The 26313-nt window shown below is 44.3% G+C and overlaps 1 protein-coding gene across 1 annotated transcript; it reads right to left on the bottom strand.

Annotated features, from left to right (window-relative positions):
* Nucleotides 1-1444: 1444 nt before the first annotated feature.
* GNPDA2 (glucosamine-6-phosphate deaminase 2) lies at nucleotides 1445-24778 on the bottom strand. The gene is made up of 7 exons (XM_015408666.1): nucleotides 24698-24778; nucleotides 21718-21871; nucleotides 13182-13283; nucleotides 12805-12987; nucleotides 9300-9484; nucleotides 5209-5383; nucleotides 1445-2464 (listed from the first exon to the last, which is right to left on the bottom strand). Exons 2-7 carry the CDS (start codon nucleotides 21839-21841, stop codon nucleotides 2403-2405), a joined length of 831 nt encoding a protein of 276 aa, XP_015264152.1. The 5' UTR covers nucleotides 21842-21871; nucleotides 24698-24778; the 3' UTR covers nucleotides 1445-2402.
* Nucleotides 24779-26313: the final 1535 nt, after the last annotated feature.

The raw sequence follows: 26313 nt of genomic DNA, 5'->3' as shown, positions 1-26313 counted from the left end.
GGAGTTTGTAAGCCGCGCTGAGACTCCGAGTGAAGGGCAGGGTATAAATCCCATCTTTTCTTCTTCTTCTGGAGTCAATCTGCTCAGATTTGTGTATTGACTGACACTGCAGGCTACCCTTCCACCATGGCCAAGTTCAGTTGTGGGTACACAGTTCTGTCAGCCTTTACACTTTCTCCGCTACTCTTGTCAATGTTGTTCCTGCCTATAGTGAATGACATTAAAGCTGGTGTTTGGTATAGAGCGCCATTATAACACAGGGGATGGCTTCAGGATCACAACTGTTTCTTGCCACTTACCCTGAAAAAAATACAGTCAATATTTTCACTTATTCTAAATCTCAGCACCAGTCCATGTCCCTCAGTTTCCTGCTGCGTTGGGCGAATGGACAAACCATTCCAGATTAAACAGTCACTTCCATACTACCTTCAACGCCATAATCCGCTATAACTGAGAAGTCTTCTTGTATGTAACAAAACTAGCTTATAATGGTCAGGCAGCAGACTTCTCAGCCGTAACGGCCATGGACTGGATTTGGGAAATGTACACGTCTGACCACAGAGACTCTCCACCCAGAAACAAACCCAGCCCCTGTCCTCATAATCAGTGTTCCCTCTAAGCTGAGTTAGTGTGAGCTAGCTCACAATTTTTTAGCCTCCGGCTCACACATTTTTGTCTTAGCTCAGGAAGGAGGGCTCCAGAGCAAACTAATTTATGCAGGAGCCAAACTGCTCACTCACAACTTTAATGCCAGTAGCTCACAAAGTAGAATTTTTGCTTACAAGACTCCACCGCTTTGAGGGGACATTGCTCATAATAGTGCTGAACATCTTAAAAGAGTTTGTATTAGGCACAGAAGAGACCAAAAGAAAATCAAACAGCAAAATATTTATTAAGCTCTATGATGAGGTATGATTGGGTTAGTTTCCCCTTCACAGACAAATGCCTTTAAGGAATTGGCACACTGCATCAAAGTGCAGTCCCTATGACACAAAATACCATTTTCAAGAAAGAATCTGGCCTCTGACCACAGGAAGCATCTTGCTGTTCAAGGCCAGTTCGCTGCTGAAGGAATAAAAGTATGAACTGCAGATAGCGATGCGATACTTGAGGTTAAGAGCTGTGTTCTTAGCAAGGCTGAATGCCACGGGGAATTAAAAAGGCCGCAACAACATTCAAAATGTGCAGGACTCATTCATATTCTGTCCGTTCCCCCCTCCTGTAGGAAAATTTATAACCCTGTAAAGCTTAAGTAGACATGAATCATGTAAAAATGGCAGCTGAGCATGCTACAGGGGAAAAGCTGTCTGCATAAAGCTGTCAGAGGTGGGTCAATGTCTACAATGCCGAGGTGGATTTTTACCACTTCCTTTTCTCTCCAGCAGACACTTGCAAGCCTGGAAAGGTGATGTGACAGGATTCCAATGTTCCCTCTTAATTCCCCCCCCCCTACTGAGCACAGCACTTCATATCTTGAGCAGAACATAACTGCTGTAATCGTCAAGTGGGCAGTGTGAGACCCTGTGCGGCTCCAGGTTGCTGCTGAGTGGGGCTTCCTGTGTTAATGAGCGGCCGCTTGCTCACGGGCACACCTTAGAGGGAACACGGGGCAGGAAGGACTGATGGGAGAAAAGGGTCATTCTGCTCACTTTTCCCTTCTTAACACAGCCACTTGTGCTGCATGGCAATTCATCCACATGGATCCTCAGACCCTTGGCATCACAGGTAGCTGTTGGCCTCATCCACTGCTGCTGCATAAAATCCACACCCTAGCTTTTAAGGGACTAGACGTTCCTTTGATTTAACGGTAACCACCAATGTGGCGACCATTCTCAAAGCTGACAAAAAATTGTTACCAAAACGAGCATCTACGACTGCAGGTACCGCTTTCAAACTAGGTTACCCTGACACCGTCTCCCATGAAGGTGTACAGTTTTAAGGCAGCCAATAATCTGTGTGTGTGTGTGTGTGTGTGTAAACATTTCACAATAAAGTGCCTTATTATCTGGTTCTACACTGACATTACAAAACCCAAGATGAAAAAGTGCCTTGGAACAAACAAGGAAATGTGTTTATATTTCGCATTCCAGAAAGCTCGAATGGGGCTGTGCTCTGAAGTCAGAACAGCTCCGTCGGTTTCTAATGGCAAATAGCTAATACGTAACAGTCAACACAAATCTGGGTAGGAATGGAGAGAGAACACGGCTTGTTACGGGGCTAAGGAGGAATGTGAGAGTGTACAGGCTGGACCTTCAGAGAAGGGGTGGGGTGGGGAGGAGAAGCACAGTACTTCAGATTCTCTTTTTTAACCGGTTTCCAGCCCATTGCATAGCAGTCAGTTCATCTGCTACCTAACGCGCTGCCAGGGACGGGCAGGTGGGATTCCAGCTTTGGTTTCTCCTTCAGTCTTGCTCTTTCATACTGTGCAGCGGATCGACGAGTTTGTTGTGCACATGCATTAAACCTTCCCAAAAGAAAAAGAAAGAAAAGAGCAAATTGTATCCATCATCATACAAGTTTCTTTCTTTTTTACTTACATTTATTAGTGCAGAAAAGCTGCCATTTGGGGATTTTATAGTTTCCAGGGCTCTTTTTGTAGAAAAATCCCAGCAGGAACTCATTAGCATAATAGGCCACACCCAACAGCAGGAACTCATTAGCACACTAGGCCACACCCTGACAGCCCAGCTCCTTAGCACATTAGGCCGCACCCCCATGTTACCAGAAGTGTGGTCATCCAGCCACACCCACCTTTTGCTTCTTATTCTGTTTACCTTGTTTGTTGTCAAAACCCAGGGCTTTTTTGTAGCCGGAACTCCTTTGCATGTTAGGCCACACAACCCTAATGTAGCCAATCCTAATGCTAATGAGTTCCTGCTGGGTGTGGTTAACTTGGGAGCCAGACGGAACTCCGTTCCTGTGCGTTCCTGCCCAAAAATAGCCCTAGTTTTAACAGTTACCAGCTCCATTTCACTAATAAGCATTCGTAGAAAACGGGGCTGCTAAGGACCAAGTCAGATGATGCTCCAGTGATATCTTAAAAGCTCCATTATCATTTGGAGGGGGAGACAAGAGGGGTTTCGAGCCTTCATGCTATTTTACTCATCCCCCGTCCTAAAGAACTGTTGTTTGCCCTGTTGTGGGAAACCATATGGGTACTAGTTTGCCTAAAAGAGACAAACAAGTCACTCCCCTAGGCCATTTTAAATCAGGGAAACAGGAGGGAAGGGGGAAAGTCCTGATCAGAATCACACCTTTGTGCCTGATAACAGGGTGGGTTTTTTTTTTAATGTTGCAAGTTTCTATCCCCAATCTCCCAGCATTGCTTCCGGTTGGCCTAAGTCCACACACTGCAATACAGAATTTGGCCTCTGTTTTCAAGCCCTGCTACAACTAAGGATGGATATTCTTTTCCCCTTGGTTGCCAGCTCTCTTTTTGAAGCTCCACCTCTCCCCAGCATGGTGATGTAGTGCCTGGGAATTGTGCAGTGTTAGAAAGATGGGGAAGAAGTACCGTCATTGATGTAAATAGTGTTTGGCAATATACAGACAAATGAGCTTGCCATTATCAAAGAGGTTTCTTTGCACCATGAAGTACAAAAACCTGCAGCTCTGGTTTTTCTTGGACACAAGAATGAACAGAAACGGCACAGGTCTGTATTACTGTTTGGGAATCCAAACATTTGGCATTACTGATTTATGTACCCCCATCCCTAGATAGCTGCAGTGGCTCAAGTGGTTAAGACGCTGAACTGCAGGCTATGGAAGGTCAGCAGTTCGAGACCCAAGTTGCCGCATGATGGAGTGAGCTCCCATCTCTAGTTCCAGCTCCTGCCAACCTAGCAGTTCGAAAGCAAGAAATTGCAAGTAGATAAAAAGGTACCACTTTGGTGGGAAGGTAACAGCGTTCCGTGCACCTTGGTGTTTAGTCATGCTGTCCACACGACCACGGAAACTTCTTCGGACAGCGCTGGCTCTTTGGATTTGAAACGGAGATGAGCACCGCAATCCTAGAGTTGGACTCGACTGGCTTTCGAGCAAGGGAACCTTTACCTTTACTTTATCCCTACAACAGATGCATTATCAAGGTACTAAAAGAAAAGATTTTTCATATGCATTTCTAAAACAGCGGGAAGAGAAAGAAAACAGGTCTAGGTAACGGGTGCAAAGGATACTGAACTGTCAGCTACAGGTGTGTAATATTTTTGAATGCTAGTCTACATTTAAAACTTCATCGTGCCCATTTTCTACTTGCAGGGAAAAGATATGAGCCCAATCTTCTTCCTGGTTGGCTAGTTTTCTGCTTGCAGGGTTTAAAAAACCAAACAAACATGGAGAAAGCATTTTAAAAATTCTGATTCTCTGACTTGCGGCCTGAAATGATACAGCAGAATGAGACTGCAGAATGGACTGCATGGGTGAACAAAACCACAATTGCCCCTTAAGAAGAGCAGGCCCTATTAAAAACAACCTGAAATTAAGAGATGTATGGGTTTTTTAAAAAAAAATCACTTACTTTTTATATTAAAAGAATACATTCAGTTTGCTACCTACTCTTGTCCTGGAAAAAACGTTTCATATTACACAGGCATGTGCTTTGCAAACGTTTTTGTAGCACACCACATACCATGAAAGTAGATCTCAGTGGTTTCCACGGCACATTAAAATCACACGGCTGCCCTCTCTGTTAACAGACTGTATTTATCAATGAGGCAAAAAGCTAACACCACAGAAAAGACTTCCATATGCTCTCAGTCACAGTGCTTTGCAAATGGAGCTAGTCTGCAGCAGTGTTCCCTCTAAGCTGAGTTAGTGCGAGCTAGCTCACAGTTCTTTAGCCTCCGGCTCACACAATGTTTGTCTTAGCTCAGGAAGGAGGGCTCCAGAGCAAACTAATTTATGCAGCAGCCAAACTGCTTGCTCACAAATTGAATGCCAGTAGCTTACAAAGTAGAATTTTTGCTCACCAGACCCCGCAGCTTAGAGGGAGCATTGGTCTGAAGTCCGCTCCAAGAAGCAGACTCTTAGCAGGGGATACAGATACATCCTCAGGGCCACCAAGACTGCTGGGTGACCTTGGGCCAGTCTTCCTGTCATCCTAACCTACCTCCAGAAAGCTGTTGTGAGAAAAGACTGAATACAGGATAAAAGTGCAGTAAATTAAACACGTAAACTGACTCTCAGCCTCTTAGGGAAGGGGATGCTCACCTTTAAAATACTTCACAGTTTTAACTCTTAGTTCTAAGGTAGCATCTTCATCGCAGACAAAGATAGTGTGAGGATGCTGCTGGAAAGCAGACACTGTCCACATATGATTGACCCCTTCTTCAATTGCCTTGTACAAGGCAAAAGCTTTGTGCGCGCCTGTGATTAGAATCATTACCTGGGAGAAGGAGAAAAGTGAATATGAGACTATTTCAAGACACGATTGCTTTGCTAGAACAAATCTGTGGCCAAGTGCTACAACAGACAGGAATACATTCCCTTCCCCGCCCCAGTTGGCTTTGTTTTATACATCTGTGAAAAAGATGTGTACCCCCCCCCCAAAGGCTTAGATTGGCATGCCCCATAATGTATTGGTTAAGAGCGGCGGACTAAGATCTGCACAACGCGGTTTGATTCACCACTGCTCCACATTATGGTTGGAAGGAGAGTCTGAAGTGGACTTTAGATAGATGGAACGGCTATCTATACGAATATATCCAATCAGATATATTGGAATGTATTAAACAAGATAAGGCATGGGATGGAAAGATGAAGGAGATAAAAAAGAAATGGTCTACATACTTTCAATGGGTAAATAATGGAGAAGCCAATACTGTTATACTTGAAAAAATGGAAAAAATGTGCTCATGGTTAAAAATTAATTTGTAGTTATGTGATGGTCACCTGGTGGGGGGGTAGGATATAAAACGGGGGGAAATGTATCATAAGAGAATTGGGATTGTATTGTAATGTAATGTAATAATAATTTATGATGCATATTAAAAAATTGGAAATAAAAAACACAATAATACCCCAAAAAAACGGGGTGGGGGGGGACCACTGCTCCACATGAAGCCTGCTAGGTGACCTTGGGCCAATCCCATTTTCTCAGAGTTCTCTCAGCCCCACCTGGCTCACGGGGTGCCTGTTGTGGGGAGAGGAAGGGAAGGAGATTATAAGGTAAAGAAAAGGGAGGTTTAAAAAACCTACTACTTGTTCCATGGATGGAAGGATTTCTTGTTCATGGGAAAGCAAGATCCCCAAAACAAAGTTGAGGGGGTGGATTTAAGCTGCCGCAGGAGGGAAGAGGGAGAAAACTGCGCTCCATGCGTAAGAAATCCTTCTGCCCATGGAAAAAGTCCGTAAGATCGAATTAAAACCCTCTTACAATCTAAATACGGCAGTCTAGGGAACGTTAACATTGGTCCTTCTTCATTAAATCAAGACATATCCGTTACATAAGAAGTATTCCAATAAAAGGGGAGTTTGTTGTGATTGTGAACTATTCTTATTTCCACTCAGGACGACCCCTTGGTTATAATCAGAGTAGCAGTGCGTACAAACCAAGCCAGGATGTTTCATAATGCCCAGCACGCACACACCCCTCATTGGTGAATATAAATGTCAACAAACTCACTCACCCCACTCTGTCCTTTCCATCATTTTAGTGCCTGTATCATTTACCCTCAAGCACGAGATACAACCCAAGCCCTCCTCTCAGTCCTCCTGGCCTAGTTTTCAGTGAGATGTGGTAAGGTTAAGTTTGGGTTATGCTGCCGCATGCAGGGGGCTAGGGTAACCAAAATTCACAGATGCCAGGAAGGAGGGTTCCAGCCTCACCATCTAAGCCTCACCCTCTTTCCAGCTTCTTCTTCTTCTTCTTTTTTGAGCCACCGGAGGGAATTTTTTATTATTTTTTTATATCACTGAAAAAACTATAACAGAAAAAAAAGGGAGGGAAACTACATTTACGGGATAAAGTAAAGGACCCACTACTAACTAAAAACCCAAGAGAGGAGATCCTCCTACTAGCTTAGTTACATCAAGTCTTCCCAACCTTAATCACATTACAAACTGAGTCAAACATTTATAATGCTTTTCCAACTTCTTCTCTATGGGCACGGAAAGTGCCTTTTGTATAGGTTGGTATTCAAAAGACGGAAGCTTTCCAGTTCTGTCAAAAAGTGGTTCTACCCAGAGATGGCAGGAATCAGGCCTCGGTCCACATGCAGAACACAGCAAGGGACAGTGTCTAAGCTACAAGGAGTCCAACCTTTGACTGTAGTTTGCCCAGAAAAGGGGGAGGGGATAAAAAGCCCTGCCCTCACACCTCCGGACACACTTAAAAGACCAATTGAGCTTTGAGACACGTTCCGCCCTCACAAATGAAATGTCTTTATCCCATCGTACGACAAAGCGTCTTTTCTCTTTTTATACATTTCTATCCTAACCAGTGTTCCCTCTAAGTTGAGTTAGCGTGAGCTAGCTCACCGTTTTTTAGCCTCCGGCTCACACATTTTTTGTCTTAGCTCAGGAAGGAGGGCTCCAGAGCAAACTAATTCACGCAGCAGCCAAATCGCTCGCTCACAAGTCACAACTTTAATGCCAACAGCTCACAAAGTAGAATTTTTGCTCACAAGACTCCACGGCTTAGAGGGAGCATTGATCCTAACCTTCCTCCAAAGGCAGGGTAAATTGTTCTCCCTTTTTTTTTTCCATTCAGTCCTCGTAACAAGTCTGTGAGAGCCAGTTTGGTGTAGGGGTTAAGAGTGCGGACTCTAATCTGGAAGAACCGGGTTTGATTCCCCACTCCTCCACTTGCACCTGCTGGATGACCTTGGGCAAGCCGTAGTTCTGATAATTTATTTATTTATTTATAATTTCAATTTATAGCCCACCCTCCCCGCAATGCAGGCTCAGGGCGGTTCACAATTAGGCATACGCCACACATAAAACAGTTCAAACCATAAAACCATTGTTACAAAATTACAAAAATTACAGAAAACATATTAAGTGCTCTAGATGTTCTAACAAATCTTTCATCAAGATGGCATATCTAAGATGGTATATCTAATCTCTATCTAAGATGGTATATCTAATCAGTGCCATCAGTTCCACATGGCACTGTCGCTCTCTCTTTCCAGGGCCAGTTAATAAGAGCTGTCCTTGAAGAAGAGCAGTTTCTGTCAGAGCTTATCCTCAGCTGTGTTGGCGCAATCTGCCTCAGTCCTGCCACCTCCCTCTCCCAGCCTTTCTTGCATGGGTGCATGGCCCTCGGCTGCCCTAAGCTCAGGTAGCTGGGACCCGGTTGAGTTGGGACCGGGCTTCAGTTCCTGACACACCTATGAGGACAAAGGTCTAACTCATTCCAGAAGATAAGGATAACTGCTGTTGTGGAAATGGGCAATGGGGTGTGTGTCTGTGCTAGTGAAAGTAAAGCAAGACACTAGCAGCAAATGCTGAAGCGAACAGATTTAATTTCCGGATTCACAGAATCATGGGGTTTGGATGGGACCCCTAGGCTCCTCTAATCCACAAATTCCTCCCAAATTAATCTACCAGTTATTGACAATACATCTTTTATCCAGCATGGTGTCGTGGTCAAGAGTGGCAGACTCTGATCTGGAGAACCGGGTTTGATTCCCCCACTCCTCCTCCACAGGAAGCCTGCTGGGTGACCTTGGGCCAGTCCCAGTTCTCTCAGAACCCTCTCAGCCCCGCCTGCCTCACAAGGTGCCTGTTGTGGGGAGAGGAAGGAAATGTGATTGTAAGCAGTCATGAGACTCCTTACTGTAAAAAAAAGTGGGGTATACAAACCTACTCTTCTTCTTCTTCAATTCAGTCAGTGTGGTGTAATGATTAGAAATATTGGACTAGGATTTGGGAGACCTCAGGATAAGTCCCAACCAATGTTCCCTCTAAGCTGTGGAGTCTTGTGGGCAAAAATTCTACTTTGTGAGCTGCTGGCATTAAAGTTGTGAGCAAGCGATTTGGCTGCTGCATAAATTAGTTTGCTCTGGAGCCATCCTTCCTGAGCTAAGACAAAAATGTGTGAGCCGGAGGCTAAAAAACTGTGAGCTAGCTCACCCTAACTCAGCTTAGAGGGAACACTGGTCCCAACTCTGCCACGGAAGTTCCCTGTGGGCTCTTGGGCCAATCGCGTACTTTCAGTTTAACCTGCCTCAGAGGGTTCTTGTCACGAGGATAAAATCAAGGTGGGGACAATGTTGTTGCAGACTGCTCAAAAAGCGGGACACAGATATTTCAACAAATGAAACGCATACCCCATGTCAGGACAAAAAGAGCGATCTTACTTCTCTAGCATCCATCACTGTTCCCACACCAACGGTTAAGGCCATCGTTGGAACTTTAGATAAGTTCCCATCAAAGTATTTTGCATTTGCCAGAATGGTGTCCATAGCCAGCGTCTTCAGTCTTGTTCTTGATACTAAACTGGAGCCTGGCTCATTGAAGGCAATGTGGCCATCTGGACCAATGCCTTTGAAGAGAACACACACACAGTGAAGACAATTAATGAGTACTCTCAAGAGCCTTGGGAAACATCTTTAAAGACAGCAGACCTGTGGGATATAATGGAACTCACAAAACCAAAAAAGGACCCACGGTAGAAAGGACCCACGGTACTTATTCTGTTCCTGCTATCTTTCATGCTAGTATTTGGCAACCTTGTGCTGAGAATTATTGTTGAGCTCCCTGAGGAAGATTCTGAAACAGAAGGATATCTGGTCCTCTGTTGGAGGAAGACAGAGCACATGTTATAAAGAGTCTTTAAGGAGTCCTCCCTCTTGAAACTTTTGTTTAACAGAGGAGGACTGGTATTAATTATAAGGCTGTACTATATCTTTTGAGATTCTTTGGAGATGATATTGGTATTTTGATATTTCTTATATTATGAATTGTGACTGAGAAGGATTATATATGATGAAATTATTGGAGAAATATTTTTCATAAAAATATAAAATTATTTATGGTATGTTATAATCCTCTGTGCACAGTATTTGTTGTTTGTTGGATATAATGGGACAGCAATACTGAGACCTTGCCTCGGCACTACATCACTGAACTTAAGTTGGATGTCTCAAACATCTGTCTGAAACTGTTTGGGTTTTTGTAAGAAATATGTTCAAAAGGGAAAAGGAAAACATCAGAGATGGGTGGGAGAGGTAAGCTTCAACAAAGACACACAGAGGTCTGGAACAAACAAATCAAGCTTCACAGTTGCAGCTGAATTTGTATGATAGATACTTAGTATTGCCAAAAGGCCTGGAGGGGAAAAAATGCCCTGTTCCTTTGGTGGTGAAAAGTACTGTTAAGTTGCAGCTAACGTATGGTGACCCCATAGGCTTTTCAAGGCGAGAGATGAACAGAGGTGCTTAGCCATTGCCTGCCTCTGTATAGCAACTGTGTACTGTGTAGTATATGGAGCAGAGGTCCACCAGTGGCTATTAGCCACAAGGTATAGATAGGGACTCTGGGGCAAGTGATGCTCTGTCTTCTTGATGCTGGGGGGGGGTCAAAAGTGGGAGGGCTTCTAATGTCCTGGCCCCACTGGTGGACCTCCTGATGGCACCTGGCATTTCTGGCCACTGTGTGACACAGAGTGTTGGACTGGATGGGCCTTTGGCCTGATCCAACATTGGCGTCTCTTATGTTCTTAACCCTGGTCTTCCTTTAGGGCTGCCAAATGCAGCCGGGGGGCGGGGAATCCCCCGTTTCGGAGCCCCAATTCCCGGCGCGCCGGAATCGGGGCCCGGGGGAAACCCCACCCCCGCGTGCGCGTCACCCGGAAGTGACGTTGCACGCTGGGGGCGGGGCCACGCCATTTGAGGGGAAAACTCTTTGTTTTCCCCTCAAATGGTGTGGCCCCGCCCAGCGTGTGACGTCACTTCCGGTGACGCTCCGGCAGCGCGCGCGCGCACACACCCAGAAGACTCCCGGACGGGAAGGAGCCTCCCCCGCCGGTGAGTCAAATCGATTTGGCAACCCTATCTTCCTTGGTGTTCTGCCATCCAAGTACTAACCATGGCTGACCCTGCTTAGCTTCACAGGTCTGTAAAAATATACCAAAACACTGTATAAAAGTTATATTACATATATTTATGTACACTAATGTACATTTGTAACTGTTCCACAATTTGTACAGTAGAACAGAATGTCTTATATGTGTTTCAAACAAAATATAATAAAGTTTATAAAACCATTCACTATGTATTCGCCTAGTTCTTCATAGTACCACTAATGTATGAGGAAACAAACTCAAAACCAAACAAAGTGTCCAAAAAGCTGCAAATAAGGTGAAAAGCAGCTCAAGAAATGAACATGTAGCAGGCTGCAGAGTTTGACTAACTTCAAACAAAGTGAAGACGAGTTTCTTAGGTTGAATCTCGTTTCTAATCGTCATCAGAGTCGTATCATCTTTACAGACCCCTATATACACAAGAAGCTTGAATCCAGAGCCAGTTCTATTCTGTCTGTTGCAAAAAACCAATCCCAATTTAACATGGAGCACAATAGGCTTCAAACTTGGAAGGATTGGCAGAAAGTTCTCATTTGGACACTTTGTTTGGTTTTGCTTTTGTTTCCTCTTGCATTGGTGGCACTATAAAGAACAATGTGAAATACGTAGTGAATGGTTTTATAAACTTTATTGTATTTTGTCTGAAATGCATGTAAGACATTCTGTGCTTTTGTACAAATTGCGGAACGGTTACAAATGTACATTAGTGAATACAAATATATGTAATATAATTTTTACACGACGTTTTAGTATATTTTTATAGTCTGTACACTGTGTTCCCTGTCGTTTGTTTGTTAGCTTCTGAGGTCTGATAAGATCTGCTAGCCTGGGCCATCCATCCCTTTTCCTTTGTTGTTGTTGTTGTTCAGTCGCACAGTCGAGTCCGACTCTTCGCGACCCCATGGACCAGATCATGCCAGGCCTTCCGGTCTTCCGCCGTCCTCTGAAGTGTGCTCAATTTCATGTTGGTTGCATCCATGACACTGTCTAACCATCTCATCCTTTGCCGTCCCCGTCCTCTTTGACCTTCAATCTTTCCCAGCATCAGGGTCTTCTCCAGTGAGTGCTCCCTTCTCATTGGGTGGCCAAAGTATTTGAGCTTCAGTTTCATTATCTGGCTTATTGTGTGGAAATGGGTAGCTGAAGCTCTTTATGGCACAGAAGTAAGTAAAATCATCCAGCAAATAATATTCCATTAAGGGGACTGGACATTTGTATTTCAGGTAATCGGCAGTCCTACGAGACTCAAGTAGGTCTCTGGAAAGAAGGTGTATAAAATAATTTTTAAAAAAATACTAGGCTTTATGGACAGAGAACAAGTGTGCATCTATCTTAAGCCCATGTGTGTAAGCAATGCATGCAAAAGGAAGCTGGCAGGCCACCTTAATGTACAATTAAATTCTCACCTCCCTGTGTTTCCTCCTGTTCTTTTTGCGTTAATCAGGGGTCATTTCCTGCAGGAACGCACAGGAGCGGAGCTCCGGCAGTAAAGAGCCCAGGGGGCGTGCACATGCAACAAGCTCCACCCCCTGCTCCCAGCAACCCTCAGTCAGAGCAAGAAGCAGCCAGGTAAGTTGCAGTGGGTGTTGCCTTCGGACACACTTCCGTTGATGTTAGGGGGTGTGGCATATGCAAATAAGTTATGCTAATGAGTTATACTAATGAGCTCCTGCACCTCTTTTTCTACAAAATGACCCCTGGCGTTAATCATTCAGGCCTGGGATAATGACTCATTCTTTTTCAAAAAAACAAGCATCAGAATCAAAACAACACTCTGTTACCTCCAACAAATAGATCAATTCCTCCAGCTTCTTCAATCTTTTTTTCAAACGCCTCACACTCTGCCTTTAAGTCTGGAGCATTCCCATCGAGAATATGAGCGTTGCTTGGATCTATATCAATATGCTTAAAAAAACTGTTCCACATGTAAGAATGGTAGCTCTCTGGATGATTTCTGGGAAGTCCTGGAAATAGGATTTAACACAAAGGTTAGCTTTCCCCCCACACCCTTCGCAGTTCAACTATGGAAAGGAAACAGGTTTCTTAGATCCGTAGATCCACACATTAAACCAATCCTGTCCTACTTTAGTTCCAGCCATTTGTGGATTCTGTTCTACCATTATGAGAGCCCATGTCTGTAGCAGGAGAAAGAACCTACCTACATATTCATCCATATTGAATGTCTTCACATATTTGAATGAGAGATCTCCTTTTTTATGATACTCAATCAGCTTTTGGTAACAGCCCAGAGGTGTGCTTCCTGCATTAAACAAATCATTTCATTATTACTTCTGCTAGAAGGAAATGACCTTCATTGTAGTTACAAACAACTATTTATTTAGATTTTATTCCCTCCGCCATTTTTTCCCCCTTGCAACAACCAACCCTGTAAGGGATGTTCGGCCAAGACAGTGACCAGTCCAAGGTCACCCCGCAAGCTTCCATGGCAACAGCAGAGAGGTATTTTTCCTTGGGCATGACATCTCACAATTCTGGGTTAGCTACCATTATTTACTCCAGTTTGTGCATTTTCTCTTCCTTTGAATAATTCCTCTTCACTTTAAAAAATATACCTCCCTGTTCTTGTCAGCTTACTTCCGTTGTTCTCACTCTACAGCCCACATACAGCCACATCTGCACTTACCATCAATCAAAACAGCCACATTTACTTCCATCCAGGGGTCTTTTCCTTGCAGGAGCGCACAGGAGCGAAGCTCCGGCAGTAAGGAACTCAGGGGGCGGGCACATGCAACAAGCCCCACCCCCTGCTTCCAGCAGCCCTCAGTCGGGCCATGAGGAGCAAGAAGCAGACAGGTAAGTTGCAGAGGCCCCCCCCCCCGGCCCGTCTTCAGGTACAAACTTTCCCTCCTCTGTGAGGACAGATCTGCACGTCCCCCCCCAATAGCTAGCAATCCAAAACAGTCCAGTGGAGCCTGAGTGGTGGGTGTTACCTTCTGACACATTTCCTGTGATGTCAGGGGGTGTGGCATATGCAAACAGGTTATGCTAATAAGTTATGCTAATGAGCTCCTGCACCTCTTTTTCTACGAAATGACCCCTGCTTCCATCTCTGGCATGAGGCCTATACCTCCGCAAGGCTGTCAGCTTACCTGGATGTAGCTCCTTCAAGGTGGGAACCACCTGTCAAACATAAGCCCCAACAGGCAAGAGCCTTGTTCACTTTCCTTAAACATGGGGCAGGTTCCACATTAGGAAAGGGTACTCAGAAGAGCCACAAGTAGCATGTCAGAGCCGTGTGTGGCTCCTGAGTCACTGATTGAGGACCACTGGTTTGACTTGTTATCCCTCAGTTATCAATCCAGGATTGGGTGGGCCAGATTCTAGGTTTTCAAACCTTTTAAAATTCCCACTGGCAACCTCCATGCAATGGGGAATGTGGGAAATTGTGACAGAAAATCCTGTGGTGTGATGTCTCGCCCTGAGTAGAGATGTAAAATTTCCGGAAATTTTGAAGCTCAAGCTCGGAAAAACCCCCGTTTTTTTTCCGGGGGAAAACAGAAATTTTTGGAGAAATTGAAAAAAAAATGCTACATTAGCATTTCTTGTTGTCTTTTCTAGATTGAAAGTCATTCTGTTACTTTAGGAACATAAAATATGACTATGGACATTTTTACTTGGCATTAAATTATCACAACTAGCATATTAAAAATATAGTGTATCCAAACAATTATTACAAACAGAATACCCATCCACATGCAAAAACAAAACTGAAACTTTTTTATTTTCTTCTGACAATCGCACCTCCTAAAGGAAGAAATGCATTTTGTTCTTGCACTGGAGAGTTCAGTTTGTAACCTAGGACTTGCTTGTCCTCAGTGCACAGAAATTAGATCAATCTGATACTATATATATATATTTTAGAAATGATTTGGAAAATATTTGAACACCTTGTCTTAAAATATTTTATTCATCATGTTAAAAATAAAACGTTCCATAATCAATTTTTTTTTCCTTTTCTTTTCTTTTTAATTTTTCCAAATTTTCGGGAAAAAAACAAAAACGCTTCAGGAAAAAAACGGGGAAAAAACATTTCCCCCCCGAATTTTTCCCGGCCTTCACATCTCTAGCCCTAAGAAAACTATCTCAGGGTTGTTGTGAAGATAAAATTGAGGAGAACCACATGCACCAAGTGATGGTTCTGGCTATGGCTGAATTACAATGCTGGCAGGCTGTGCTCTGACACCGGGGCATGCATTTATTTTGTGTTTCCCCCACCCCCTTTATATACTTGTTTTATGGGTTTTGAATAAAGTTAAGGTAGTTTTGAAGAGTAAGAAATAATTGGAGTGCAGAGGAGACAAAGATAAGTGGAGGCCCATGAACGATTTGTCGCAGTGTGGTTCAGAGTGCTTCAGTATATGTCAGAGAAGAACATAATTCCGTCTAAGGCTGCTTATATTCCTTGGATACGTTTTTAATCTTACGCTGGTTTAGGCTAGTAGGACACAATACTTTAGTTCGATCACCACTTGAGTAATCGGGGCTCCTTGTGTCTTTCATTAGCATACAAATGGAAAGACGTTGTTTAAGGTTTTTTGCTACGTAATTTATTTTGGTTAGGCTGTGTTTTTATGTTTTTGCTTTGGATATTCATTCAATGTATCAGCTTGTTCTTGTGACATGTTTGAATGCACCGTTATGTTGTTTTATCCTTCTTAATATTAATAAAAAACTTTTTTAAAAAAGATAAGTGGAGTGAAAGATTACGAACTATCAGAGTGATAAGGAGTGAAAGGAGATGGCTAACTAGAAGGTGGCACAGATATAGATATTTGCATTTAGTTAAAAGTTTTTTTTTCTTTTGCCAGCATTCAAGTATTAGATAGCTGGCATCAATGCTCCCTCTAAGCTGTGGAGTCTTGTGAGCAAAAATTGTACTTTGTGAGCTACTGGCATTAAAATTGTGAGCGAGTGATTTGGCCACTGCATAAATTAGTTTGCTCTTGTCCTGAGCCAAGACAAAAATGTATGAGCCGGAGGCTAAAAAACTGTGAGCTAGCTCACACTAACTCAGCTTAGAGGGAACACTGGCTGGCATAATACTGGAATTATTCCCCCCCCCTCCTTTCAAGGGGAGGGAGAGCCAAGGTAAGAAGTCTTATGGACACCAAGAGGGGTCTTTTGGAGGAGCGATGGGATAAAATACAATAAATGGGTACAATAAATACAATTCTGCACGTGCCCTATGGTGGACCACTTGCAAGCAGAGGGGAGTTTCAAATTCAGTTTGGAAAACTGGCATGACAACAGGCATGAAAATGCCAACATGGCATAGTGCAGAGTTACAATGCGGAAGACCACTGTTAATACAAGGAGGTAGTGGTGACCACAAGTTTCTCTCTGTCTGTGTGATGACAGCACCAAGTTGGAAGGGGTTAATGGTGTCAGGTTTTCCTTCTTAAGTAATTGCACCTGGTGTTGAATGCTGGAGATGTTTTCATTCACCCTTGGAATGAATCCCAGCTGGACTTGTTTCATAGACACTATAAGTTAAAAAGGTAAAGGTTCCCTTGCTCGAAAGCCAGTCGAATCCGACTCTAGGGTTGCGGTGCTCATCTCCGTTTCAAAGCCGAAGAGCCAGCGCTGTCCGAAGACGTTTCCGTGGTCATGTGGCCGGCATGACTAAACACCAAGGCGCACGGAACGCTGTTACCTTCCCACCGAAGTGGTACCTATTTATCTACTTGCTATTTCTTGCTTTCGAACTGCTAGGTTGGCAGGAGCTGGAACTAGAGACAGGAGCTCACCCTGTCTTGCGGCACCCGGGTCTTGAACCGCTGAACTACTGACCTTCCACAGCCTGCAGTTCAGCGTCTTAACCACTTGAGCCACCACAGCTCCTTCACTATAAGTTAGGAGGGGTTATTTTTCTTCAGGAGGAGAAAAACAACTCAGGTCAGGCCAGGCTGGTGCTGAGCAATCTTCAGACCAGGGCTATTTTTGGGCAGGAACGCACAGGAACAGAGTTCCGGCTGGCTTCAGAGTTGGCCACGCCCACTACAGCCAAAACCTCTCCGTGCATGGCTACAGGAGAAGGCCTGGAGGGTGACACACCCCCTCGGCGACTCCGAGGCAGGCGGGCCAGGAGGGGCTCTGAAAGGATAAGGGAGGTATTTAAATGCCTCCCTGTGCCTTCCCTGGCCTGTCTAAGGGCCGGCTTGCCTGGGCTCCCTGCAGCCATGGGGCACCCGGGCAAGCCAAGGGAAGGCAGTTTAAACTGCCTTCCCTTCCCTCCAAGGGCCGGCTTGCCTGGGCTCCCCGCAACTGCGGGGCACCTGGGCAAGCCAAGGGAAGGTATGGGGGGGTGGCCCAATAGGCTAATGAGTTTCTGCTGTTGGGTGTGGCCTATTATGCTAATGAGTTTCTGCTGGGCTTTTCCTGCAAAAGTAGCCCTGCTGCAGACCATACACCTGAATCAACCCACCACTATTTTCAGGGCAGAAAGGGACATGGGTATAAGCCTTTTGTTATTCTCTGTTTTATGTTTGTAATTTGTATAAAAATAAAGCTGTTTCTCCTTCCAACACCAATTTGGTCATTGCTTCTTGAAGTCCTTAAAAGAACTGTTTGCCAAATGGGCAACACACATAAGTTGTTAGCATGTCAGACTAGGATCGGGGAAACCAGGTTCAAACCTCTACTCTGTTGTAGAAACTGAGGGGATGGTCTTGGGCCAGTCACATGTCCTCATCCTTACAGGCTGACTCTTGTGAGGAGAAAATGGATGAGGGGGAAATGTCATAAGCCGCTTCCGTTCCTCATTGGAGAGAAAAGTGGGATATAAGTAGTTAAACAAATAAACAGGGAAACACTTTGCATGCTTCACATGAAGGATCACTTGCTCATCACCATATCTTTCACTATTACCAACTGCAGAAAGCTCACTTCAGCCTCTTCCCTCACATTAACCATCCCTTTAGGGTTGCCAGCCTCCAGGTATGGGCTGGAGATCTCCTGCTTTTACAACTGATCTCCAGCTGACAGAGATCAGCTCCCCTGGAGAAAATGGCTGCTTTGAAGGGTGGACTCTACGGCATTGAACCATATTGAAGCCCCTCCCCTCCCCAAACCCCACCCTCTCCTGGATCCACCCCCAAAGTCTCCAGGTATTTTCCAACCCAGACCTGGCAACCCTACGTCCCTTCCTGTTCTGCCATTGACAACAGTTTCATCTGGAGCAACTCACAGCATCCCACAAAACTTTTCAAGGAGATGTCTTGGTCAATGATCAAGTGTAGAGTAATTATCAAGAGTAGAGTAAGCAATCCTATTGCTGTTACACTACTCCATACTCGGGCTTCTGAAGGCGCATTAATAAACTGACCAACTCCTTTACGATGAGGTGTTGTTTTTTTTAAACGGTGGAAAGAAAGTTAATTCGTACCAAAACTTTTAAAAAACACTGCCAAAAGGCACATCGAAAACAGTAAATTGCCAGTGCTGGACATTAGAAAACGGATTATTCTTGATACTGGAAAAGTGTAAAGAGTGTGGCCTACAACCCCAAACCAATTTTTAATCTCCTAGCCTGATCCGACCAATAGTTCCATAGGAGCAAATCTCAGCCTGTTAAGCATGACAGGCCTAGTTTAAATGCACAGGAGAGTGAAGACCCCCCCCCCCACATGAACACACACGTAAAGTAGAACGGTTTGCACCAATTCCAAGCAACGGTGGGCTCTAGCTCTAAATTTTCCTTTGCATTTAAAAAATGACAAAAAAGAGGCAAAACAGAAACTAGCCCAGCAGGAAGAAAGGTTCTGCCTCCTCTTTGCTGGGAGTTTTTAACATATAGGAGTATTCCGACATGAGTCTCCACTTGTAATCTGAGGTGGATTCTACCACCTCGTTCTCCTGCAAGGGTGAACTAGGATTTATTTGGGAGTAAATCTACACATCACAAATTAGATGTTTCATGAGGTTTCACACATATGCACCTTGACCTGGATGGCCCAGCCGGGACCCAAATGGCCCAGCCCAGCCCCACCTTGTCAGATCTCAGAAGCTAAGGAAGGATGGCCCTGGCTGGGTGGGAGACGAGCAAGTTCCGACACAGAGGCAGGTAATGGCATGTATGTATGGGTCTTGTCCTGAAAACCCAAAGTGGTTGCCATACGTTGCTGTGACTTGACGGCACTTTCCCCCACCACAGAGAGGTAAAGGTAAAGGTTTCCTTTGCTCGAAAGCCAGTCGAATCTGACTCTAGGGTTGCGGTGCTCATCTCCGTTTCAAAGCTGAAGAGCCAGCGCTGTCCGAAGACGTTTCTGTGGTCATTTGGCCGGCACGACTAAACACCAAGGCGCACGGAACGCTGTTACCTTCCCACCGAAGTGGTACCTATTTATCTACTTGGAATTCCTTGCTTTCGAACTGCTAGGTTGGCAGGAGCTGGAACTAGAGACGGGAGCTCACTCCGTCATGCGGCACCCGGGTCTCGAACTGCTGAACTATCGACCTTCCACAGCCTGCAGTTCAGCATCTTAACCACTTGAGCCACCGCAGCTCCACCACACAGAGGTACCTTACCTGTAAAATACATACTGGCCTGCCTGAATGCACTTATAGCATTCACAAGGACACACACACCCCACTCAGCCCTCAGTTCCAGAGAACTTTCCCCTCATCCTCTAGCTCCTTCTCTTCTCACTGTAATTTACTTGCTCTAGAAGCGTTTGGAAAACATTATAAGCAGGCAGGGTTTCTACCCAAAAGCAGAATCAGCGAGATCAATATATGGATGGACTCTTTCTTGGTATAAAGAACAGACCTAAACACACAACAGAATGATGTGGCAGAAAAGTGCTTCCACTTCAGAATGCAGGGCAGAAGAGATTGGATTTATACCCCACCCTTCACTCTGAGTCTCAGAGCGGCTTACAAACTCCTTTCCCTTCCCCTTCCCACAACAGACACCCTGTGAGGTAGGTGGGGCTGAGAGAGCTCTGACAGAAACTGCTCTTTTCAAGAACACCTCTGACAGAACTATGGCCAAGGTCATCCAGCAGCTGCGAGTGGAGGAGTGGGGAATCAAACCCAGTTCTCCCAGATTAGAGTCCGCGCACTTAACCACTACACCAAACTGGCTCTCAAAACCTTCCTTTAATAGAAAAATAATACACAGACTGGGGTATAACTTTTTCCTCTTTACCTGAGGGTTCCCCCTGCAAACACAGGGACAACAATCAAAAATGGCATCCCCCTGAACTCTTACATCTACTTGACTACCTCAGGAGCTAGGCCACAGTCCCACTGAAGCCAGTGGAAGTTTGATTCTCAGTAACCCTGGTTTTGACAGTGTTGTGAATAAATGCTAGCCATGTTAGCTGGCTGAAACGTTAAAATAAAAAACAAAAGTTGCTTCAGAGCTCAAATGCACACACGGCAGAAATGCACACAACAGGAACCGAACAGTCACTTTTGTTAGGGAGAAGTAAAATAACTTTAACAGAAGGGGAAGTGGCTGGGATTTAGTTCTTTCCCCTGCTGGCTGTTTGCCAACTGCAGTCTCAGGGCCATCTTGCAAGGGGAAAAGGGGCTTGGGGAGGGCGAGCTGAAGCAAAAGACCAGTAGGTAGGGAAAACAGTAAACATCGTCGCCACTAGCCACTTCTGCGCTCCCAGCAGCAAGCCAGTTTGGTGTAGTGGTTAAGTCCGCGGGCTCTAATCTGGGAAAACTGGATTTGATTCCCCACTCCTCCACTTGCACCTGGCTGGATGACCTTGGCCGAGCCGTAGTTCTGATAAGAGCTATTCTTGAAAAACAGCAGTTTCTGTCAAGAGTTCTCTCAGCCCCACCTACCTCACAGGGTGTCTGTTGTGGGGAGGGGAAGGGAAAGGAGTCTGTAAGTCGCCCTGAGACACCTTTGGGTAGTGAAGGGCGGGGTATAAATCCAATCTCTTCTTCTTCTGTTACCTCACAGGGTGTCTGTTGTGGGGAGGAGAAGGGAAAGGAGTCTGTAAGCCGCTCTGAGACACCTTTGGGTAGTGAAGGGCGGGGTATAAATCCAATCTCTTCTTCTTCTGTTACCTCACAGGGTGTCTGTTGTGGGGAGGGGAAGGGAAAGGAGTCTGTAAGCCGCTCTGAGACACCTTTGGGTAGTGAAGGGCGGGGTATAAATCCAATCTCTTCTTCTTCTTCTCTAAGTGGCTTTTCTCAATTACAAGTTGCCCTCTGGATTTTGGTAGCATGTAACTTTAGTCTTTCAAACCAGCTGGGAAACAAGTCAACAGTCAAGGAGGGAACAGAAACTGACTGGGCTGTCAGGGGGCAGGGAAAGATGTGGTAAGGAAGCTGGGCAATGGGCCTATCCCACCGTTACACACAGCAAGCTGAACTCAGGAAAGATTTCTTGAAACCAGTGGAACACCGTCTGAGTCCAGTGGCACCTTTAAGACCAACAAAGTTTAATTCTAGGTATAAGCTTTCGAGTGTGTGCACACTTTTTCAGGACTCAAACTTTGTTCTGTTGCTTCAGACCAACATGGCTACCCAACTGAAACCAGTGGTTATTAAAGAGGGCCAGATCTGGGTCAGATTGCTAGCATGATGTTAGAGACAAAAAGTGGGTCAGTCAAATAGTCCAGAGCCACCAAATGAGCAAAGCCACGTTACTGGAACACTGAGCTACCTTAAAACTATTTTCAGAATGGGAGACAAAAAGGTATATATATTACCTGTTGGTAAACCAAGAGTAAAATACCTGGTTTGGTTTGGCTTGGCCTTGATGATGCGATTGCAGATATACTTTGCAGCCCATTCACTTGCAAGATCATAGTTATCAAGGATTACCAGCCTCATATTTGTGAGAGACTGCTCTCAAGGCAAATTCTGTGGGAGAATAAACAAGAGAGAGAGAGAGAGAGAGTCATATTTATTCCAGTATGAACACAGAAGGCATGCAGTAAACAAGGCTCATACAACCTGTGACCTGCTGAGCTAAACGAAGCATACTAGCTATGGCTTATAACCTGCCGCGTGCCTTACAACCACCTCCCTCCTGTTTTCTGCAGTTCCAAGCTGGCAATAAAACCACGAGTTTTGTCAAGTTTCTGGTGGACCATCAAACATAGCTGGTTATCTCCCTTTGGCTTGATGTCAGGTTGGCCTATTTTCACCAGACTTCAGATGCTTACAGGTTGGTAGTCAATAACCACTATCGTACTCTTCCGCCAAAGCAGCAAAATGTGGTCTTTTACATAGGAAAACCTTTAAAGATCTTGCTCGCATTTTGTATACACGTGCATGTTCACATTTTTTTAATTTGTTCTAATTAACAGGAGTAGTCATAATGGTAAACATGTTTATATTAAGATATTTATACCCCGCTTTTCTCCACAGTGGCGTCTCAAAGTTGGTACAATACTATTGTGCCCATCTTAATTTCATCCTCAGAACAACCACCCTGTGAGGTAGGTCAGGCTGAGAGTGACTGGCACAAGATCACTTCGTAAGCTACCATGACAGAATGGGGATTCTGGTCTGGGTCTCTTAGATCCTAGCCTGCCAGTCTAACCTCTACACCACACTGGTTCAGATCAAACAGAAGTGTCACTTAGAAACTAGTAGTTTTCTCAAACAGCAGTAGAGAAGCAAAAGCCAAGCATGATTAGACATTTTAGATGGCTGTTGGGCAATAAGCCACTTGTATACAGATAACCACTACTGGACACATTATCATAATGGAAAGATGACGTAGTGATTATAGAGAGAAATAACAGTAATATTTAATGGTTTCTGCTATCAGCCACAAACAAGCCAGTTAGACAATATAGCTTACTGGATTGATAATTTTGTATTGCAAAATTATAATTGTTTTCAAACAAGACAAAATCCATCAGATAGAGAACACAATAAAATGAAAACTTGCATAGGGATGCGAATAGCTGAGGAATCTGATCTGATAAATACAATTTTGTTAGGCATTCTATATATTTTCCCTTCTAAAAAGGTATTCTACTTGCCACTAAACAAGTGTTTTCTCTTTTGTACAGTTATAGTGGCTTTTTAGAATGTACATCTAACTCAAATATATGAATATCTAAAATTTAAAACCTGCAGAATCTGAAAGTGGCAACTCAAGATTCTAAAATGTAAGCAATGAATTCTCAGTGTTTCTGATTTTCTGTACAGTAAAGCTTATTATGTTACTCACAAATGCCAGTGGGAATTACAGAGGCCCAGGAACTAGATAGAAAGATAGCCAGAGCAACTAGCATAAGAGATTGAGTACTCCAGCAATTTTAAATTGAGAGACCGAACATAAATGCTGCATAAGACTCTCATGAGTGTGTGCTTTGCCTCCCAGCAACTGAGCAGATATTAGAACTAGTGCAATAGAAGGGCTTAATGCAAGAAAGAGTTGATAAGTGGATACTAATGATCTACACTCCATTCACATGCTATTTTCCACTAGGCATGGTGAACGGTAGCTGTAGAAATCAGACATCTATGACCATTAAAATACATTGCATCCCTCTACAAAATGATGTTATTAGCTCTAACCTTCAGGCCACACATCCTACACATACCCCAGATTCAAAGTTTCAACCCATCACAGATGTTCATAAATCCTTGACTATTTCAGAACAGCGATGATCAACCAACTAGCAGTTATTGTGGTTCAGTATGCTAAGATGAAAATAAAAAACACAACTTTAACCAATAAGGAATGATTAACCAATAAGGGAATGGTTAGCAGAGACTAACCCTGTAGACTGGGTGACTGCCCTTATTATCAGAAGGGAACCAGAAAGCCAAGATTACTCAACATTTCCGATTTCTACAAGTTCCCAGGAGTTACTGGCCTAATAGTTACAGCAAAGACAGATTTACCACTGACTGTACACTCTGCAGATAATGCAACTAGTGCCTTGAAGTTATACCTGTAGGTTTCACTTGCAGGCTGTAGCCTCATTCGATTTTATGTTATATTTTTAACATCTTAGGGCTACAACTGCATCTCTTTATTGATTTCAAGCTACAACGGAAATTGGCCTCAAGTTAATCAAGAAAAGCCCTAAAATACACAAGAACACTGATAGGAGCTTCCCGAGAGTTCACAGCAAATCCCTGTGTAGCTTTAAAGCCCGCTTAACTTTTTCTTGGTATTAAACTGACAGCTGATGTACAACACGAATATTGTTTACTTCGTTTTCCAGTTTGTAGAGACAACAGCTGGCCAACAATTCTGTACAAAAAGCAGGTAAAACAACACGAAAATCGCACAGTCGCTATACTTGCAAGCTGCATGCTAAATCACAAAGTGATCTCGTATTTTAACACAGTAGATTTCACCTAGAAGGCTTCTAAAACGACAAGCCCCTCGCTTATGAGTAATACAGCGCATCTTCGTGCCCGGTTACAGGCCTCCCTTTACGTTCCCAATTAAGGAAGCAAGGAAGAAAATACCAGAAAAGCACAGTTCTCCTAAGCCATGCTTTGGTCACTTAACACCACACAAAGCAATACGCGACACTGACAGCTAGCCTTATATGCAGCCCCCACCCCCCCAAGAAATCTCCCATTGCACATGCAAGCAAAAATACAAAACAAAGCCGTAGCACAGAAGTCATCTTTGCTTTAGCAGCTTAGTGCAAACTCAGTAACCAGATCCCCCCCACCCCCCTGGTTCCCGAATAACTAACTCAGCCGCACCTCGAGCCACCAATTCTCTCTCGCTGCACCCAGGAACAGGCAAAAGATCAGCACCGATGCAAGGAATCGATGCCCCGGCCTGCTGGGGGCGGGGCTAGAACTTCCGGAGCAGCCACACAGACAGGCTTTTGCAAGTCGTATAGACGGGGGGGGGGGAGAGGAGGAGGAAGGGCGGAGTCTCTGAGAGCTGGAAGGGAGGGAAAGCCGAGGAGGACTCTTCTGCGCCTGCCCAGAAGTAACTATAAAAGCAGGGGATAGACGCGCGTGCAGGTGCGCGCGTAGCATTTTACTTTGCTGGGCGGTAGTGCTCTGGTGGGAGGAAAGGCAAGGCCGCGTAGAGGGCTTTCGCTAGAGGTAGCTGGCAGAATAGTGATGATAGTTCTAGAGAAGGGGCAGTTGGTCTTAGTTTATCGTGCCTGCAGAAGTGGGCTCTAGATCCTGGAGGCTTAAAATAGCTTTATTTATTTTTATTTTTTAACAAACTTTTTATTATTCGTATATAACAACATGTTCAATATTACAACTTTTCTTTCAACATATACCCTTTTCTCGTATCTCCCCCCCCCTTCTCTTGGCCTCCCGCAATGCTCCCACCCCCCTCATTTTCCCTTTTACTGCTCAATTCTTAGTTTACGTTAAAACTTCTTATTTATTTTTAATGTCCCGCCATTCTTGTTCAGTAATAGTAGGAGGGAAGCCACTGGGCTTTGAAGTAATGAAAGCTTAGCTTGGTTGTATGAAAACCTGTTTTTATTTTTCTGTCTGAACCAGGGATCCCCAATCTGATTTAGACTGAGGCCTTTTTGAGAAAGGGTGGTCCAAAATGGCTGCAATAGTAGGAGAGAATAGTAATAGTGGGGCAGAAATACTGGGCTTTGAAGTAATAAAAGCTCTGCTAGGCTATATGAAATCTATCTTTATTTCTCTGTCTGAACCAGGGATCCCCAAGCTGATTTAGCCTGAGGTGTTTTTGAGAAAGGGTGGTCCAAAATGGCTGTAATAGTAGGAGAGAATAGTAATAGTGGGACAGAAACACTGGGCTTTGAAGTAATAAAAGCTCAGCTAGGCTATATGAAACCTATCCTTATTTTTCTGTCTGAACCAGGGATCCCCAATCTGATTTAGACTGAGGCGTTTTTGAGAAAGGGTGGTCCAAAATGGCTGCTGTGGGTGGTACGGCCTGTCACAAAATGGTTGCATTGGGAAATTTCAAGCTGAATGTTCTCTTGTAAGGGGTGCTGGTGTGCACAGTTATTTCCAAGTGGGGGTCCATTTTACTCTGGGGAAGGAGGCATGTGCCTGGAAATGCTCATCGTGGCACTAGATGAGGGTTTGCTCTTATTTATGAGGTTTGTTGTAGTCTGCATAAACTGGGTCATTTTTTTGTACCTGTTTGGAACACAAACCTTGCTCTGATTTCCTTCTAATAAAACTTCTGGTAGAGAACTCTTAACTTTTTTAAAAAAATTACAAATACCATTTTCCTAAGATGGGAAGCAGACTATAACTATGTACAAAAATATCCACCATGGAAAATAACATTGAGAAGTGAAAGCAATATTCACAAGAGGGTTTTGATCTGTTAACTAGGACCTAGCTATTATTTGAGGAGTTGT

This window comes from Gekko japonicus, unplaced genomic scaffold (genome assembly GCF_001447785.1).
Source record: "Gekko japonicus isolate JY-2015 unplaced genomic scaffold, Gekko_japonicus_V1.1 scaffold2059, whole genome shotgun sequence".
Lineage (NCBI taxonomy): Eukaryota > Metazoa > Chordata > Lepidosauria > Squamata > Gekkonidae > Gekko > Gekko japonicus.
Note: the sequence above shows the minus strand (reverse complement) of the source record. Positions and strands in the feature narration are given on the sequence as shown.